General features: G+C 33.1%; 7 protein-coding genes across 15 annotated transcripts in view; 3 read left to right on the top strand and 4 right to left on the bottom strand.

Annotated features, from left to right (window-relative positions):
* The window catches only part of LOC126770190 (serine/threonine-protein kinase 17A), a 170,518-nt gene extending 169,825 nt beyond the window's left edge, over window positions 1–693 (bottom strand). For all 3 annotated transcript variants that reach the window (XM_050489435.1, XM_050489437.1, XM_050489436.1), the window contains exon 1: window positions 84–693. In XM_050489435.1, the coding sequence (XP_050345392.1) occupies window positions 84–229 (146 nt within the window). In that variant the 5' untranslated portion in view covers window positions 230–693. The remainder of the gene's footprint in view (window positions 1–83) is intronic.
* A 612-nt stretch (window positions 694–1,305) lies between these two features.
* LOC126770233 (glutathione S-transferase 1-like) lies at window positions 1,306–4,307 on the bottom strand. Its single transcript, XM_050489510.1, has 7 exons — window positions 4,221–4,307; window positions 4,020–4,082; window positions 3,325–3,473; window positions 2,969–3,027; window positions 2,553–2,700; window positions 1,988–2,181; window positions 1,306–1,480 (listed from the first exon to the last, which is right to left on the bottom strand). The coding sequence occupies exons 2-7, from the start codon at window positions 4,030–4,032 to the stop codon at window positions 1,348–1,350; spliced, it is 696 nt and encodes a 231-aa protein (XP_050345467.1). The 5' UTR covers window positions 4,033–4,082; window positions 4,221–4,307; the 3' UTR covers window positions 1,306–1,347.
* A 2,265-nt stretch (window positions 4,308–6,572) lies between these two features.
* LOC126770247 (DNA-directed RNA polymerase III subunit RPC9-like) lies at window positions 6,573–9,231 on the bottom strand. Its single transcript, XM_050489528.1, has 4 exons — window positions 8,930–9,231; window positions 8,708–8,828; window positions 7,954–8,106; window positions 6,573–6,933 (listed from the first exon to the last, which is right to left on the bottom strand). Exons 1-4 carry the CDS (start codon window positions 8,935–8,937, stop codon window positions 6,844–6,846), a joined length of 372 nt encoding a protein of 123 aa, XP_050345485.1. The 5' UTR covers window positions 8,938–9,231; the 3' UTR covers window positions 6,573–6,843.
* A 227-nt stretch (window positions 9,232–9,458) lies between these two features.
* LOC126770204 (uncharacterized) lies at window positions 9,459–10,785 on the top strand. The gene has a single exon (XM_050489465.1). The coding sequence runs from the start codon at window positions 9,496–9,498 to the stop codon at window positions 10,681–10,683; it is 1,188 nt and encodes a 395-aa protein (XP_050345422.1). The 5' UTR covers window positions 9,459–9,495; the 3' UTR covers window positions 10,684–10,785.
* Window positions 10,786–10,918: 133 nt separating this feature from the next.
* LOC126770380 (glutamine synthetase 1, mitochondrial-like) lies at window positions 10,919–12,121 on the top strand. The gene has a single exon (XM_050489778.1). It carries the CDS (start codon window positions 10,919–10,921, stop codon window positions 12,119–12,121), a length of 1,203 nt encoding a protein of 400 aa, XP_050345735.1.
* A 955-nt stretch (window positions 12,122–13,076) lies between these two features.
* LOC126770203 (plasminogen activator inhibitor 1 RNA-binding protein-like) lies at window positions 13,077–15,062 on the top strand. The gene has a single exon (XM_050489463.1). It carries the CDS (start codon window positions 13,252–13,254, stop codon window positions 14,437–14,439), a length of 1,188 nt encoding a protein of 395 aa, XP_050345420.1. The 5' UTR covers window positions 13,077–13,251; the 3' UTR covers window positions 14,440–15,062.
* Window positions 15,063–15,642: 580 nt separating this feature from the next.
* The window catches only part of LOC126770161 (E3 ubiquitin-protein ligase HECW2), a 106,851-nt gene continuing 104,912 nt past the window's right edge, over window positions 15,643–17,581 (bottom strand). For all 7 annotated transcript variants that reach the window (XM_050489366.1, XM_050489368.1, XM_050489363.1 and 4 more), the window contains one exon: window positions 15,643–16,644. In XM_050489366.1, the coding sequence (XP_050345323.1) occupies window positions 16,386–16,644 (259 nt within the window). In that variant the 3' untranslated portion in view covers window positions 15,643–16,385. The remainder of the gene's footprint in view (window positions 16,645–17,581) is intronic.

The following is a 17,581-nucleotide window of genomic DNA, read 5'->3' on the forward strand; positions in this document are numbered from 1 at the left end:
TCTTACGTTAATAAAAAATAACTTGCGTTAACAAAAAAGTTTTTAAAAAGTACGCGTGACTAAAAGTTTGCAAACTAAGTTACCTTGCGAACGGTGTCTGTTCAACGTGATAGACGTCTGTGATGGGCTCGGTGCGCATGATGCTGCGGAGCCTCTCCTCAGAGAGTTCCAGTAGTCCATCACTCGCCGTTTTAAAGTCGGACTTGGTAAAAGCACTCAAAACACTCATTTTCAACGTGTTGCGACTAACGACCTTCTAGCAATGGAAATATACTCCAAAGTGTCACAAAACGAAACACAGTAGTACTTATATTCAACGAATACACTTATACGTTATAAAAGCTTCAATTAGACCATAAGAAACATTTTAAATGCTTCCGATTTCTCAAAAGGTAACTGAATGCTCTCCCTTGTCATTGCGAGAAGCGGTTACGGTATCGAAGGCTCCAGCTCCACTATTATTCGACACGATTAATAAACAAACATTTGTTTCACTTCATTTTCATTACGAAAAGTAATAAGACAATTTGTTTATTTACACACGCGTTTCGAGAAAAACATTAATTTGACAAACGCGAAAGGACAGCTGCGTATCGACGAGTCGACCGCACTTCGTCGTACACGTTTCTGTCGCTAGTGCTCCTTGCGGACTCTTAGCGGCCGATACTATTCAAATTCCGCTTCTGGCGAATGTCACTATTCTGTTGTTTCAAGTTCGAAAGTTGCACGCTGTACGTCATCTAGGGTCATAAAGTTTCACAACTTATTGCTAGATGTCACTAGTACAAGCCAGCTTTTGTTGCCATTATAAAAAAAGTTAAATTCAATTTTAATTCCGTATTCACGATAGTTGCAGAGTACTCTAATTATTAGAAATAAAGAATAATGCTAATCCTTTTTTTTAATGACTTAGTAAGAAATGTTCAGCTTAATTTTTATGGGCGACATCTCTTGGGATATTATATACAATAAAAAATTTACCTCGGCGTTCCTAATGTTGACGATAGATGGCAGCTTGTAATATTATTTTAATCAACAAAAATTTCGAACCAATCCATTTGTATGATATTTTGCCGAAGAAAAAATTAAAATATAAAAAAAAATAGATAAATGCTTATTTATTATTCATTTGCCATCTGGCTTAATATTGTAAATAAATAATATTATATAATAATAATTATTGTTTGTATTAATTGTGAGGTAGGTAGAGTATCATTTTACTATATTTGAAAAAAATAACACTGGATGACAAATTTCAATAAATTTGAGATAAAACAACCAACAGTATTACATTATTAGGTTTAATATCAATCATATATTGTTTTTATATAATTATTGCTTTTCGATTTATTGTTTACTTTTATTTTTTTCCCAGAACATGTTCATAATATTCGCAAACAGTGCGGCACAGGGTTCATTGATTTTCTTGAAATATTCTTCCCTGTTAAGCAGCGCTAGCCACTCTGTACATCTTGGAAACCTGCATTAAAAATAAAGATGTATTTACTAATGTAATTGTAACTAGATGTACTTCATAAAAATATTGTAAATTTATTAAAAAACAATTATTGACCATCATACAGAAAATAAAATGCCTTTTTAATACATCTGATTATCACGGATTTTTAATGTTTTGAAAATTATTTAAATAATTACAAGTTAACCAATAGTATACAAATACTTTTTATTTTTAATTACTTATTCTATTAACTTACATATAATTCTATTTTTATAATATATTCTAAATACACGAATAGGTATTATTTTTTCAAGTCTCATTCTTACTTAAAAGTTACATAGTACATTATTTTTTAACAAACAATTTAAATGTTAAATATACTTTGTATTCTATGATTTTTATGTGAAGTTTGCAGATTTAATTGTTAATCATTATGTAAAATGACTGACTGCTGTGTCTTTCGCTGACTTTATTTAATAGAAATGAGTCACATTAAATAATTTTCTGCGGTACTTTAGGTTTTTTTACCTTTTTTCATCGACCTTGTGTACACCATGAATAGCAGTGACAGTAGACCCTAACGAAAGGTCCGCTATAGTCAGATGATCGGCTGCGATGTACTTATTCTTCTGCAGATACGCTTCCACAACTGAAAATGCTTCGTCAATGTCGGCTCGATGAGCGGGTGATGGTCCATCTAACCCATGCAATAAAGTTGGTAGCTGAAAATATTTGAAAACTCTTTGAATAAACGCCAGTGGTCAGTGCATCTAGGTAAAATTTCTTTTCGATTCATTTAAAAGACATCGGGAATCTTTTAACTGAAATAGTATTAGGCAGGCGAAACAGACGACACATGGAGCAAGGTAGATAATTGAATGCTGTCTAAGAACTGGATACATAAACGCCCGTCGTGAAGCATCAAGATGGTAGACATCCTCAGGTCTATGATTCCGAAGGCGAAATCTTGTTCGGTAGATGAAAAAATATATTGAAAAAGTAAAATATAAGACCCAAAAATAATACGTTCCGAAATCCCAAACCATCAAAAACTTAATATAAAAATAGTAGAAATATGAGATTAAAAATTTACCGCAAAGACTTTTAACCTAATGAAGAGAACACCAGTATCGAAGAACAGGCTCTGGTCGATGAGAGCTCTAGTCTTCACGTCACTGGGGTAGAGCTTCTCTTGATAATCTCCTCCGTATTTAGCGATCAGATATTTCATTATAGCATGACTGGAAGATAGAAATAATTATGTTAGCAATATGTAGCATATTACAAAAATTAAGTACAACGACGTTAGACAAAATAGTATATATATATAAACTTCCTTATGTGAGGTACATGTCTATATATATATAGACTAGTACCTCACATGAGGAAATTTTTTATTCGATTCGGATCATTGGCGGCCACTGATCGGCCGCCATGTTCACCGCCGAGTGCGAGATGAATTATACACACCAATAATAAAGCACATGAAAAATCTTGAAAACGAAATACCTTTCAGAAACAATGAAATCGCCGTCTTCAAGTACTGGAATAGTTCCCATTGGATTAATCTGTAATTTAAAATGATGACTTATAAATATATTACATTTAAATAAAAATCACCACAGAACTATTGTGAAATTTTATATAGAACACTGTTGTGAAATTTTATACTATGATAATAATAATGCAATAAGTTAATACAAGCATCAAAAATGCATATCACCTCGCTAAGTAAGTCGCTTTTCAACATTTCACGAGTGAGATACCAGTACGATTGAGTTCATACAGAATAACCGTATATAATGAATAACTTTATAAGCAAATTTTAATGTCTTTTAATTTATTCAACTGGATTTGTAAATTACCTTCTTGAATTCGGGAGACTTATGTTCCAAATTAAGTAAATTTGGCTTCTTGTAGTCGAACTGGAGGCCGAGTATGTCACCAAGCATTATGACAGCGCTTGATGGAGGGCTAGCGTCATGCATGTAAAGCACGAGTCGTGGTACATTCCCTTAAAAAAAGCATGACACATAAATAATGTAATTCATGTTTACACTACATATTTTATATAATCTATAACAATATTTGTTTTTTTTTGTACACATTGATTTTGTCAACGCTCCCGGATTAATGCCAGTGGAGTGGCCCCAATCAGCCAAAAATAAAATAATTTTAACCTCAAATAGTCTTAATTATATTTCTATTTATACAAAAACTACATATATTATACTATAGGCGACGCTATCTGTGAAGATGTGCCCGAAAAGCCTAGATACCAGTCCCAGAACGTCTGTACAGCTAAACATCATAAAGAGCTGTCTCTTAGCATTATGCCAACTACTAAATAATACTTAATAATAATATTAAGGTTAAATTCAAATAAATAACTTGTATTCAAACACTTTTAATAAATAATTAACGTTATCATTCAATCAGTGTAGCATTGTACAAATTAATACGATCGCTGTACAAAATAATGGAATCTTGTTTAAAAATTCAATAAAATATATATAATTATAGCATCTTTGTGAATACGTTGCGTATAATAAACACGTACCTTCTTTAGCCATTGTAGGTAAAATATGTTTCTTAAAGTTATTCCTGCTAAGTTACACTTGATCTGCAACAACACTTTAATATTTTAATAAGTTCATGTATCCTTGTTTGAATATATTATTTTTATTATTAACAGAATTATTTTTAATGAATTTCTAATAAATACATTAAGACTCGATTCAACGCAACACCAATCGTTTACCTGTGCTAAGCCAAGAACTGATTTGAAAAAACAGACTATTGTCAACACACTTTACACGTATTATTATTAATTACGTAGAACGTAGTGGTTATATACCTACTTTTCGTGTCGGTATTGGCCGTTCGATTAAACATAATCAATCAATAGATAGCGTTCTGCTAATATTATAAATAGCAAAAATATGACATATATAATCAAAATAAAATATTCTAAAATAAATTATAATATTTGTTATTCCTAACAGCCTTTATGTAAGCCTGACTGGGTATCATATATTCTACCGCCAAACTGCAGTAGTATTGTTTTGTTCCGGTTTAAAGGGTGAGTGAGCCAGTGTAATTACAAGCACAAGGGACATAACAGCTTCGTTCCCAAGGTTGGTTCCCAAGGTTGGTGGCGCATGGGCGATTTAAGGAAGTTAATATTTCTTACATCGCTAAGGTCTATGCGCGGTGGTGACCACTATCAAATCAGAGTCAGGTGGACCATTTGACTGCCTATCTATAAAAAAAATTAAAACCTATCACGTTATTTCATCGTTGATACATGCGATAATTGTATTTACCGATTGCAAGTGCAGTGTACATAAATAATTGATCGACTTAACGAAAATAAAGTGATTGGTAAGTTCTGATTGCCTGCGTGTTTATTATATATACTAGATTACGCCTGGAGTTAGCGAGAGAGGGCCGGTATTAGACAAAAGCATTCCTTCCTTGAGGTTCAAGATTGCTTCGTACGAAATTTCACCGAAATCGGTTCAGTACTCAAGCTTTCAAAGCTTGACTACTGAACCGATTTCGGTGAAACCGAGCAAACAGAAAGACAGATAGAGTTTGTAATATTAGTTTACATATTTTTTTAATAATGAAATCATCAAGAAAAAATATAGGTGTCGGTTCGAACTTTAGTCAAGAAATTGATTTAAAGTTTTTTAGCAGACGGACAAATATTCACAATATCGCACTGATAAGCGATAAAAATTTAAAAATGTATATCTTAATCTGTAAAAAAAAAGAACAGTTTGTTATCACTATCAGCGATGGTTGGGGGCTTACTGGGGCGAATGACTCGCAAGTAATTAACTGATTATTCAATTATGTAATATTTTTACCTCGTTGGCGAAGTCACATAAAGTCATTGGTCCAGCCACTGAACTGTCGTTTCGAATATTCCGCCCTGTCTAAGAGTTAGGAAATAAAGAATGCACTTGTGTTTGAGTATACACTAATATATCCTGCAAAGTTTCTATATATCCTCAAAAATCAGCGGTACCCTTTCTGTCGTAATGAGGAGCGCCACGGGCTTACGCATGCAACCGTGGCTACTGGCAGCCCTGGTTAACATTATGTAAAAATGTCTGTGAAGCCCGCAGCTTTTCTGGCTAGTTAAGATGCTGCTTAAGAATTAATTTTATTTGGCATTTATACAAAATCTTGATTGAAATTTTACAGCTTGAAAATTTTCTAATTTAGAAACTAAATTTACACATAACTACATGATTTAAAAAAAATATTTTTACAGATTATATAACACACCAGACACATGATGAATATAGGAGTTATAAAATATTTTTTCAAAATATTATATTCTTGTATGATTGTATTGATTGGTACGGTACCACTACTTACCATTAGTTGAATTCAAAGATTTGATTAGGTTATATTATTATTTTAAATATTGAAACATTACAAGACTTCTGATCTGATTTAAAAATTAAAAAGCTTTTAATATAATTAATTATCCAGCTTGACTAGTATGCTATTCATAATGAAGATACATATTAGTACATTTACATAATATATTAGCCTTAATCATATAAGTGTTTAAGCCGGTTTCGGATTTAGGGGCGCTAGGGCCTAAGGGATGCTAGTGAATATAGTAGAGCATGACCCACAAATTGATTAATTAAAAATGAACAGCTATAAATAGTCAAATTCCTCATTAATAGAAAATAAAAGAATAAAATAATAAAATTTTATAATATAAGAAAATATTATAAAAATGGTATGTATAACATAATCATTGGATACGTAGCTACGTTGTATATAACTTGTTTAAATATATATAATACATGTAGTAAGGCTCATTTTTTTTTAAACCTGCATAACTTAAATCTTCTTAAACCTGGGATACATTATCAACAATATTACTGGACAACACATATGTTGGCTGTCCATTTTATTGAATAATGGTTGAAATTAAATGAAAAAAAAAAAGATTTTTTTTCGTCCGAGAAATTATTAAATGTTAGTAAACCTATTTCGCATTGTAAATATTCTTGAATATACAAGTGGGCCTAATAATCGGCTCATAAAAAAAATATAGTTATTATTTAATAAATAAAGAGCATTTACAACTTAGTTACAAAATATATTTACTTATCTTATTACTTCATCTCTTACATTATCTGTGTTATTAAAATAAACATTTTGACAATGTACCGTGTTTTGCTCAAATGTATAAAATGTTAAAATAATATGCATAACATCATAAAACAGTGAAAACACCATAAAAATAGTATTATTTCTGTGGGTTGGAACATTTCTGCACAACACGGTCCAATTATAGTCTGTATATCATACAATAATGTTAAAAAAAATTTTGTTTAATTATGTCACTGTCACGTGCTTGCGGGAAAAAATTCGTTCACAAGATCAATGATTTTTCGAACATCTTCTTCTGATAATCTTTCTTCACTTTCTTGAACTATCTGAAAACAGAAAAAAATGTCATAATTTTCAAATTATTTATCATTCTAATCAAGCGAGAACAGTATGGTGAATTGACATTAAAAAAATAATTATTACTGTTATATTACCAAATAAATGTAGGAATTACATCAATCAATCAATCAAAAATTAAGAAAATATTAAATCTGTTATTTAACATGAGAAATAGACCTCTTAAAGTGTACAAGTCTTGATCAATTACAATTTAAATTTACTATCTACTAGCTACCCGTACTGGTTCCCACGGGCACAAATAACTCTTATCGTTTACGCGGTACACGCCAGTAAGACTTCCCGCCGCCAATTTTTACAAAACCTTATGAATCATACACCTAAACCTTCCTCATGATCACTCCTTCCATTGGTGAGAAGCGTATAAAAATCCATTTTGTACTTTTTCCAGACAGACGCGTCGTATATCTATATTTTTTTTATAGTATAGGTAGGCGGACGAGCAAAAGGGCCACCTGATTTTAAGTGGTCACCATAGACATTGGCATTGTAAGAAATGTTAACCATCGCTTACATCGCCAATGCGCAACCAACCTTGGGAACTAATATTATGTTATGTCCCTTGTGCCCGTAATTAAGCTGGCTCAATCACCCTTTAAACCGGAACACAACAATGGTCAATTAACATATGGACTACCAGAACCGGAACACAGCAAGTACTGCTGTTTTGCAGTAGAATATCTAATGAGTGGGTGGTACCTACCCAGACGAGCTTCCACAAAGCCCTACCAATATGTAGTAATAGTGACACAATAATATAATTTGTAATAAAAATTAATTTTATAACGCCATTATAAATAAGATTAAACACAACATGGTCTTAGAGAAAAGTTTAAAAGGGTATTTGCATGATTTAAATTTTCCTGTAATAAAAAGACATTAATTGCCTGTTTAGCAATGAAGATAAACATCAAGGAATATATGTATGTTTGAAAACTTATTAGATATAAAGATATTTTTTTAATATACATTTTAATAATTTATCTTACCAATTGTATTTCCAGTTCAGTTCTAGGAGGAGTGTTCACCATCATTAATTTCTCTGACTTTGTTAATTTAAAACATTTCATCGCCTTTAGAAAATTCTGTATAGATTCAGCCAATTGATTTTTACATTCTGTGTCCTGTAAATAATGTACAGTCTGGAAAAGAAGCATAGGTTATTCAAATTAATTAAACATCTATAGATATCTTAAAGAATTTTCACAATAACATATGTAAAACATATTAAGACGGCAATGTCTAAACTAAACCAGATGAGTCTGGCATTCTCTGCTTACTTATACGTTCAGCACTTTACAAAGAGTGAATATTACCCTTATGGGTTAGAAAGGAGTATCCTTTCTATATGACATTTAACATTTATAGGTTATTTATATTACCTGTGGTAAGGATACTTAGCCCATCCTCTAATGGAAAAAGTAACAAAAATATATGCAAATACAAAAAAAAATTACTACTAACTTACTACTAAAATAATTCAGAGTTATTTTTATTGCCTTATTTGTTAATTTTTTCTTAACAGATTTAAATTTATTAATTCATTAAATTAAAAATATCTGGGGAATTTTATTATAGAAATTAATAACTTGAAAAGATTTATTGAATTTACAGAGTCTGCACCTAGTCATACTGATTACATTACACTAATGTTAAGACATAATTGATTTGTAATATTCATCTTGATCATCTACAAATGACACAATATGACTCGAAAAATGTTTAAATATTTTTAAATAATACCTCATACGTCACAGTAGCCAATGATCCTTCTCTTTTGTGTTTCTTTTGTGTTTTATCTTTCAGTTGCTGTAAAATTTGCATTACTTCATAATTACATAGAAAAGCTGCATGTGCATTTATCCTGGAAAATTAAATGAAGCTTCATTATGAACATTTATTTAAGTACCTAATATATTTATAGGATTTGTTTTTTGAGTATTAGTATTGAGCTAAATAACTTACGTCTCCATGTTTCATTGTTAGACTTAACAATAGTATCGTTTGCAGTGGCCTATTTTTTATTGAGTTTACTTATATTAAGGTATTTTAATATTGTTTTTATTTAAATCTCATCAAAAAAAATTATCCATGTTGCTATAAAAACTACAGGCTGGATTTCTTGGTTAATTAACAATACACTTCTAAAGCACGATCACATTCACTTCAAAATATGAACATCACCAAATTATTTTATATTTTGATTTTGGAAAAAGATTGCCTATTCTCTCTCTTCTACAGAAGACTTTTGGACATCTTTGGATTTTTCAATGTCAGTTCTGACATTTGATGCGACTTGTCACCGAACCATAGATAATACATATACACTGGACCACCAAACTGATTCTCATGAATTGGCAACGATAGCTGTAATTTATATACCTACATATATATTTAAAAGAATAGATACTATAGATTATGAAATAATACAGGAGTAATAAACTAACTTACTAGATTTTGAAATTACATAACCATCTAGAAAAATAGTTTTGAATATTTTATTTTAGGATAATATCCCTTTTTATATTAAAATGTCTATTATTAAAAATATTTTGTTCAACAGAAGCTTCGCAAAAACAAGTTCTGTTATGCGTATGCAGATATGTAATTTATCTCAAGAACATTTTACATCTGGTGTAACCAAATTAAAGACACCTATAAACACATATTATAACCATTACACAAACCTGGATTTACCAAAAAACAAAGTGTTTGCTACATATGTGTGGATAGATGGAACTGGAATTAATTTGCGTTCGAAAGATCGAATTATCAATGAAATAACGTGTGACCTGCAAATGGTTCCTAAATGGTCATTCGATGGAAGTTCTACTGGACAAGCTAAAACTAACGACTCTGATACCATTTTAGTACCTTGCAGTATATATAGAGATCCATTCCGTCAAAGCCCACACGTAATAGTTCTCTGTGAAACATTCAATGGCGATGGTACTCCAACTATGACGAACCACAGAGCACATTGTGCAAATGTATTGAGTAAAATTTCAGACCAAGAACCTTATTTTGGAATAGAACAAGAATATACTATCTTTGATACAGATCTATGGCCAATAGGATGGCCAAAATGTCGAGGCTTTCCTGTAACCAAGTCGAAATTATCATATTGTGGTAATGGGGAACATGTTGCAGGAAGAGAGATTGTAGAATGTCATGCAAGGGCTTGTGTTTACTCCGGAATGGATTATGAAGGATGTAACGCGGAAGTCATGAAAGGATCATGGGAGTATCAAGTGGGTACAACTATGGGTATTAAGGCTGCAGACGATTTATGGATTGGGCGTTATTTATTAATTAGGATTGCTGAAAACTTTGGTTCAATCATCAGTTACCACCCTAAGCCAATGGGTAAAGATCAACCAGGAATAGGTTGTCATCACAATTTCAGCATTAAAAAAATGAGAGAGAAAGGGGGCATAGCCGAAATCGAAAGAGTTTGTAAAATTTTATGTGATAATCATAATACATATATAAAGAATTACGGTCTTGGAGACGGAGAAGAAAATAAAAAAAGATTAACTGGAAAACATGAAACGGCACCATTCGATAAGTGTAGATGGGCAGTAGCAGATAGAGGAGCATCGATTAGAATTCAAAAGAATGTTAAGGTGAAAGGTAAAGGTTTTCTAGAAGATAGAAGACCAGCAGGTAATTGTGACCCTTACAGAGTTTGTGCTCTTTTAGCTGAAACTTGCCTTTAATTTTTTTAGATTTTTTCTATCAAAGCGGTTGTTTATTAATGTACTGGCTGATATTATTGGCTGGAAACTGAGGCCCTTTTATAATAAATATTATTTTGTTTCATGAAAGTCATTTCATTTTAAATTAAGCATGTTCAGTAGAAGAATTTCAGTACACAATTTTCTCGCTAAGTAATTTTTTTTTTAAATAATAAATTTCTGATTTTTAACAAAAAAATTATAGATTGTTGTAAAAATGGAAGGCCTAGTAAAGTGTTTGTCATTGTTGCAAAAACATACAAAGTTACTTTCTATGCCGAGAAGATATATGCTAAAAGAATCTATTAATCATATATTGAATAAAAAAGTTATGGATAGGTATATAAGATTACCTGTGCCCTGTAACAAGGTTTTGGCGACTTATTGCTGGATTGACGGCTCAGGCATAAATATGAGATGTAAAGACAGAATTTTGAATTGTACTCCTCACAGCGCTGACGCAGCACCCGGATGGGCTTTCGACGGCAGTTCTACAGGCCAGGCTACCACTGCTAACTCTGACACATCTTTGAAGCCATGTGCAGTGTATAAAGATCCATTTAGACTAGAACCTCATGTACTCGTTCTAAGTGAAGTTTATATGGGAGATGGTTCACCAGCTCTTACAAATCATAGGAAGTTTTGCAACGATCTGTGTGAATTTCATAAAGCAGATGAACCTTGGTTCGGTCTAGAACAAGAGTATACGATGCTAGATATGGATGGTTGGGGCTTGGGGTGGCCTAAAGGTGGAGGTTTTCCCGCTGTCAATTATGAATTTTCTTACTGTGGTATTGGAGCAAAGTACATAGCTGGAAGGGATATTTGTGAAGCTCATACTAAATGTTGCCTATATGCTGGATGTGACTTTGAAGGCACTAATGCCGAAGTAATGTTTGCTTGCTGGGAATGGCAAATAGGAACAACTATTGGAATTAAAGCTCCAGATGATATGTGGATGTCACGATACATAATGGGTCGAGTGTCTGAAGACTATGGTGTAGTTATTACTTATCATCCCAAGCCCATGGGACCGAAACATCCAGGAGTAGGCATGCATCACAACTTTAGTACTAAAAGAATGCGTTCGGATGGCGGTTATAAGTTTATCGAAGAGTGTATCAAAAGATTGGAAAAAAATCATATGAAGCACATGAAGAATTACGGGAACGACGAATTAACCAACCGAATGCGTTTATCCGGAAAATTTGAAACTGCTCCATTCGAAAAGTTTTCTTGGGGAATTGCGAATAGAAAATCTTCTATTCGTCTGCAAAGAAATATTAAGGAAAAAGGAAAGGGATTCATGGAAGATAGGAGACCAGCTGGAGACTGCGATCCTTACCTTGTCTGTGGATTACTGATGGATACATGCTTAGGGTCAGCTGGAGGCGGTAAAGGAGCTAATAAATGTAAGTAAGGTGTGAAGTTAGGAAATAGTACTGAAACCGTCCCAGCAAATATTTGGGATATAAAATTAAAAGTATAAAAATATTTAAACGTGTATTTCGATGTATTTTTTTAATAAATATTTTATTATTTTAATTAATTTCGTAATACGTTTGTATTTGTTTATTAAATATTTAAACAAGACTGTCTTCATTATTTTACTATTTACATAATCACCTTTAGTAGGAATACTCTCGGTAATCTTTTAAATGTTATATTTAAAGTATTATTTCGTTTATAGTTACAATAATTACATTAATTTAGATAAATTTAATTGAGTTAATATTATTTATACTTAGATTTAAATAAGTCAGTCAATAATCTTTCAGATACTTTTTAAATTTAAATATTTACTATCGATACTAAAAATAATGTACTCCAAATTGCAATATATTAAGGAAAGTTATTGTTATTACAAATGTAAATATAATATAAAATGTGCGTGCATTAGAATTACTGTACAAGGTGACAGATCACCTTTAAAATACTACCAGCATAACATTTAGCACTATTTAGTATCTTTGTTTAAATATTTGGTACCTAAATGAATAACAAAAAAAAAAAAAATTTAAACTGGCTGGTCATTCTGACGTCAAGATGACCGACCATTTATAATTTATAAAGGTATTTGGTTCTATTTGGTACCTAAACATAAATTTTTATTAGATACAACTCAAAAAATAAAGATTATAGTATGCACGCTAAAATGTTGTCAGATTAAAATAAGATGTAGTTAACACAATAAATATATTCGTTTAGTTTTAAATATTATTATTTATAAAAATATATCTGTTTTTATATTAATTTTAGTTTACTTTATGGTTACCATATATCATAGTGTCTTTGCCTCAAATCATAAAATATAAAGAAAATAACATGGAGTCTATGACAATAATGTTTACCATAGACATTAAAAAGTTAAAGTGCGGCCATTTTCATTCTTTTCTCTATTCTTGCCGTCATATGGCGTATTAGTGTGTTCGTTTGGCCGCCATATTAAATGAAATCAATAAAATAAGACAAAATGTCTCCTTACTAAGTGTGTGAAATTAATCCATTAACATCTAGTTTTTGTGTGATTAAAACATCAAGAGGATCATAATGGAGAATTCCTACGGTGTGGGAGTTGATAATAGATATGCTCTTTTCTTCGACGATGAGTCCGATCCTCTTGATGCGTTAAAAGCTCGAGAGCAAGCGAAAGAGCTTAAAAAAAAGACCAAAGAAGCAGAAAAAGAAAATAAGGGTAAACCCGATATCAAACCTAAGGGCGGCAGTGTCGTCACGAGGAAGGGTATCAAGGAAACTCAAAATGTAAAGTCTCAAGAAAATAAAAGTGGCGAACCACAAAAACCTAAGGGTCCACCAAGAACAAATGATCGTAATGTAGAGCGTCCACCGCCGAGACGCCGTGAAGAGCGCCCACAAAACGGAGCCGTCGATGGGAAGGAGGCCGCTAGGCCCCCCCGCCGTGAATTTGGTGACCGAAGGTCTAACTTTGAGCGACGTAATTTCAGCGAGAATCCCGAAGGAGGTGAACGTCGTGGACCTAGGCCCCCACGTGAACCACGTGACGGGCAACGTGGGCCCAGGCCGGGTTACGACGGCCGCGGAAAACGTGAGTTTGACAGGAGATCGGGCTCTGATAAAACGGGTGTTAAGCCTGTGGATAAACGTGAAGGGGCCGGTCCCCACAACTGGGGCACGATCAAGGACGACTTAGACGAACTGAACAAAACCGGATCCGAGGGCGACATCGCTGAAGAGAAACCGGCGGACACCGCTGCCGCCGGAGACGGACAGCAGCCTGAGCCGGAGCGCGCGCCTCCAGCGGAAGAAGAACCGCGTGAGCTAACACTTGATGAGTACAAAGCGCTGCGTAACGCTCAGCGCACTGCTCCTCAATATAACTTACGTAAGGCAGGTGAGGGTGAGGACTTGAGCCAGTGGAAGAATCTGGTCATGTTGGAGAAGAAGAAGGAAGGTGGAGATGATGACGAGAGCGATGAGGAGTACGACATCGCAGATTACCCGCAGCGTGTCGGACGACAGAAGCGCGTGCTCGGCATCGAGTTCACGTTCAATGACAACTCGCGGCGTGGCGGCACGGGAGGTCGCGGGCGCGGACGCGGACGCGGTCGCGGTGGTGGCGGCGGTGGCGCTGGAGGTGCCGGCGGCCGCGGGGCGCCTCGTGAGGAGCCTCCGCCAGTGGAGGAGCGGCCGGTGGTGCGCAGCCAGGTTGTTCCGCCTAAGGTGGACGACAACAAGGATTTTCCCTCTCTCAGCTAGACTCACAGTGAGTCTCCGTTCTTCTCCCCTTTTGAAAGTACGATAGAGATACAAATTAATAATTGTATGTACCGTTATTTTTGAAGTAAATATACAAAATATTTACAAAGGTGTGTATTATATTACATTGAGTTTTAGTAATTTTTTGACATACAGTCATAGCCTATGTACAGGTGATGTGCAGAAAGTTTTAAAATTTTAAAATGAAAGGGGAATTTCTTCTCTTATGAGCTCCTGGTGATGCTCAGGTTTAAGGGAGGGGGAGGACAATTGTTTTAATTTTGCAAATACATAGCGACCGTAACGCATATATGAATCTATCATAACAGTAGCTTGTATTGTAATCACATCTGCTTACAACTTTACTTGATGAGTTATTATATCCAATAAGTTTTACAACTTGCAGACTGTGACAATAATGGATTTACTCTGTCACAATTTAGCTTAGATTACATTTGTGGAGAAAATAACCATTGCATTTTGTGTCACGAGTTTGTGTCGACAGGTGCAGACTTTAAAACTGTAAATAGTTATAAATGTTTAAAAAATAAGGTCTTTAATAACAAGGTTGATTTTTGTTGATACACAAACTTCTTGAAAAATAAACATTTTGTATGTGTGAATTTTGCTTCTTTGTTATTATTTTCAAATTATTTTGCTGAACTTCTATTCCTATATTTGTTGTATAAGCTCTCATATTTCTCCTCCTCCTTGCAAAAGCCATGTTAATTTGTTTCATAAAATTTTAATGTTAGTCTACTATTAGCAAATTTAACAGTAACGTAGTATGAATTTGTGTAAACACAATTCAGTATGAAGTAATTTGATTTAGGAGTTAAAAAAATTTTTATAACATTTGTTTTCAGGTCACACTTGTGATCTATATATATTAAAATCAAACCACATTGTTATGTAAGTAATATTGTATATTGACACATCTGATCACTTCCACACAAAACAAGTTACTTAGAATATACTCATAATAAAACAATGTTCTACAGTAGTTAAATATTCAACATAATAGAACTTTACTTACAAAAATAAACATAAACTTACACAATGTAATTTACAAAAATAACACGATAAATAATGTATTTACATTACATATGGAACTGAAGTAAGGTGTTACATTGCTTTGTAACATTATATGACAATTAATACTTTATAATAATAATAATAATAATTTTGAGCATGTAACTCGATCATATTAAGTTAATAAAATTTTATGTTTATATAAATAACTGAGGAACATCAATATTAGCAAAATAATTCACGACATCCACATATGTCAATTATTATATTAATTACATAAATAGGTAAGAGTAACTACAGGGATGAACAAGCAATATTATGAATTCTGTTGCAGTTTTTTTTATTATAAGCATATAATTATATTAGCTGACTAGGTAGTGCTATTCATTAATTTTAATAGCTTCTGTTTTAGCCAAATAAAGAGCACTGAGAGACAATTGCTTCTTTAATCTGATACAATAATTTAAAATAAATCATCATCATCATGATGATTAATGACAACATAACCAATAAGACTTTTGTTCAAGCTGGGTAGTTAATAAAAATTATAAATTAGTGACGTAAAGCGTATTAACTAAATATGGGACTTGAGCCCCGATTCACAGCCACAATATACTTCACTTACAATAAAAGCGTTTATAAAGTACAAACCTCGATACATACGTGGCTAGCTTTATTGTTACATGTCTGGCACACCTACATACTACGTACATATAGCAAATAGGTATAACACTATCTCCGTTTGTTCCTCAACTATACAATCAATTGACTATTATTTACATTGACAACAAGTCACTGACAATTTACAGCCACTAATGGGATTACAATCGACATCGACATTTATATTAATTTGATTAGATTTATTGACAGCTCCCTTTTCTACGACACCCTCTAGACACTACCGAAACGACGGTTCACTCTATTCCAAAGGTATTGGTTTCTTCGACAGCGAGGAGCAGTTTCTCGTGAAGGAGCTGAAGCGTCGGGTAGGGAGGCAGGTCCAGTCGGTTGAAACAAGTGTGGGCCCTCGGGAGAGACTCGATGCGGCCCCAACGTTCGATGCAGAAGCGTCGGGGGCCCGTGGAACCACGCAAAGCTGAGAAGCCCTCGTAGGGTATCGATGACGTGCCGGTAACAAACTGAACGAGGCGCAGACGCTGCTCGTTCGTAAATCTGAAACAAAGATATTTAGAAAATAATTTTTACTTTTTATATTACTCAAAAACACATTTTAAAATAAACTATTCATACATTAATACTTTCAATGATAATATCCATATCGAATTCGGTTGGCCACATCCTGTTAAAAATATTGAATAGCTTTTTATCAGTATACGGGACAGCGAATGATTGATTTGCATTTATTTGTATGTTCCTGTTTAAAATGCTACGTATAAAACATATGGAAGTGTTAGTTGTTACGCATGGGAATACACTTCAAAAGCTTCATCATTTACTACGCGTGGGCGTCGTACCCACGTTAAACTATTTTAGTAACTGAAACCAGTCTTCATTTATTTCCTTTAAGTTGAATATTGTATATTACATTAGGATATTTACATGGTTAAATTGAATACACATATTAATTATGCAAAACAATTCAAAATGAGCACAATATTTAAAAAAAAAAACTTGGACGAAAACAACTTATTTAAAAATAGTTTGTCATATAAGTCGCTTCTTTAAAATTCGTTAAATTCTTAAAAATCTAAAAAATATATATACAATGTAAATGATAAATATCAAATAAAAAGATTCGATTAGTTTTTTAACTAATATATGTATACGTTTGAGAGATTAAATTTTATTATATACGGAAATATTTTTTTTTGTTTCGGGTCATTGCAACGGCGACAGTGCGAAGTCTGCGATAATTTATACGCGAAGGTTATCGGTTACTTTCGATAACGCTACTTAAAACCAAAGTCAGCGCAAATAACAAACCAATCGCAATAAACAGTTGGTGTTGGATGGAATGCATTCGTAAACAAGAAATAAAATACGAGCATTGAATGGCCTCATTTTCTTCTATAATTAGAATTTCTTTTCAAACGTGATTTAATTTAAGTACGTTACAAAGTAAATACTTTTTAATCTTATATTATATGGT

Source organism: Nymphalis io, chromosome 8 (genome assembly GCF_905147045.1).
Source record: "Nymphalis io chromosome 8, ilAglIoxx1.1, whole genome shotgun sequence".
Taxonomy (NCBI): domain Eukaryota; kingdom Metazoa; phylum Arthropoda; class Insecta; order Lepidoptera; family Nymphalidae; genus Nymphalis; species Nymphalis io.

Excerpts from the sequence above, each read along its gene's own strand:
- LOC126770203 (XM_050489463.1), top strand. The coding sequence starts at position 13,252 with ATGGAGAATTCCTACGGTGTGGGAGTTGATAATAGATATGCTCTTTTC.
- LOC126770204 (XM_050489465.1), top strand. The coding sequence starts at position 9,496 with ATGTCTATTATTAAAAATATTTTGTTCAACAGAAGCTTCGCAAAAACA.
- LOC126770247 (XM_050489528.1), bottom strand. Across the intron at positions 8,107-8,707 it reads TGGCTACTGTGACGTATGAG|ACTGTACATTATTTACAGGA; the intron begins GTATTATTTAAA and ends CTTCTTTTCCAG. Across the intron at positions 6,934-7,953 it reads CTGAACTGGAAATACAATTG|ATAGTTCAAGAAAGTGAAGA; the intron begins GTAAGATAAATT and ends TTCTGTTTTCAG.
- LOC126770233 (XM_050489510.1), bottom strand. Across the intron at positions 3,028-3,324 it reads AGTCTCCCGAATTCAAGAAG|ATTAATCCAATGGGAACTAT; the intron begins GTAATTTACAAA and ends TTTAAATTACAG. Across the intron at positions 1,481-1,987 it reads CACAAGGTCGATGAAAAAAG|GTTTCCAAGATGTACAGAGT; the intron begins GTAAAAAAACCT and ends TTTTTAATGCAG.
- LOC126770380 (XM_050489778.1), top strand. The coding sequence starts at position 10,919 with ATGGAAGGCCTAGTAAAGTGTTTGTCATTGTTGCAAAAACATACAAAG.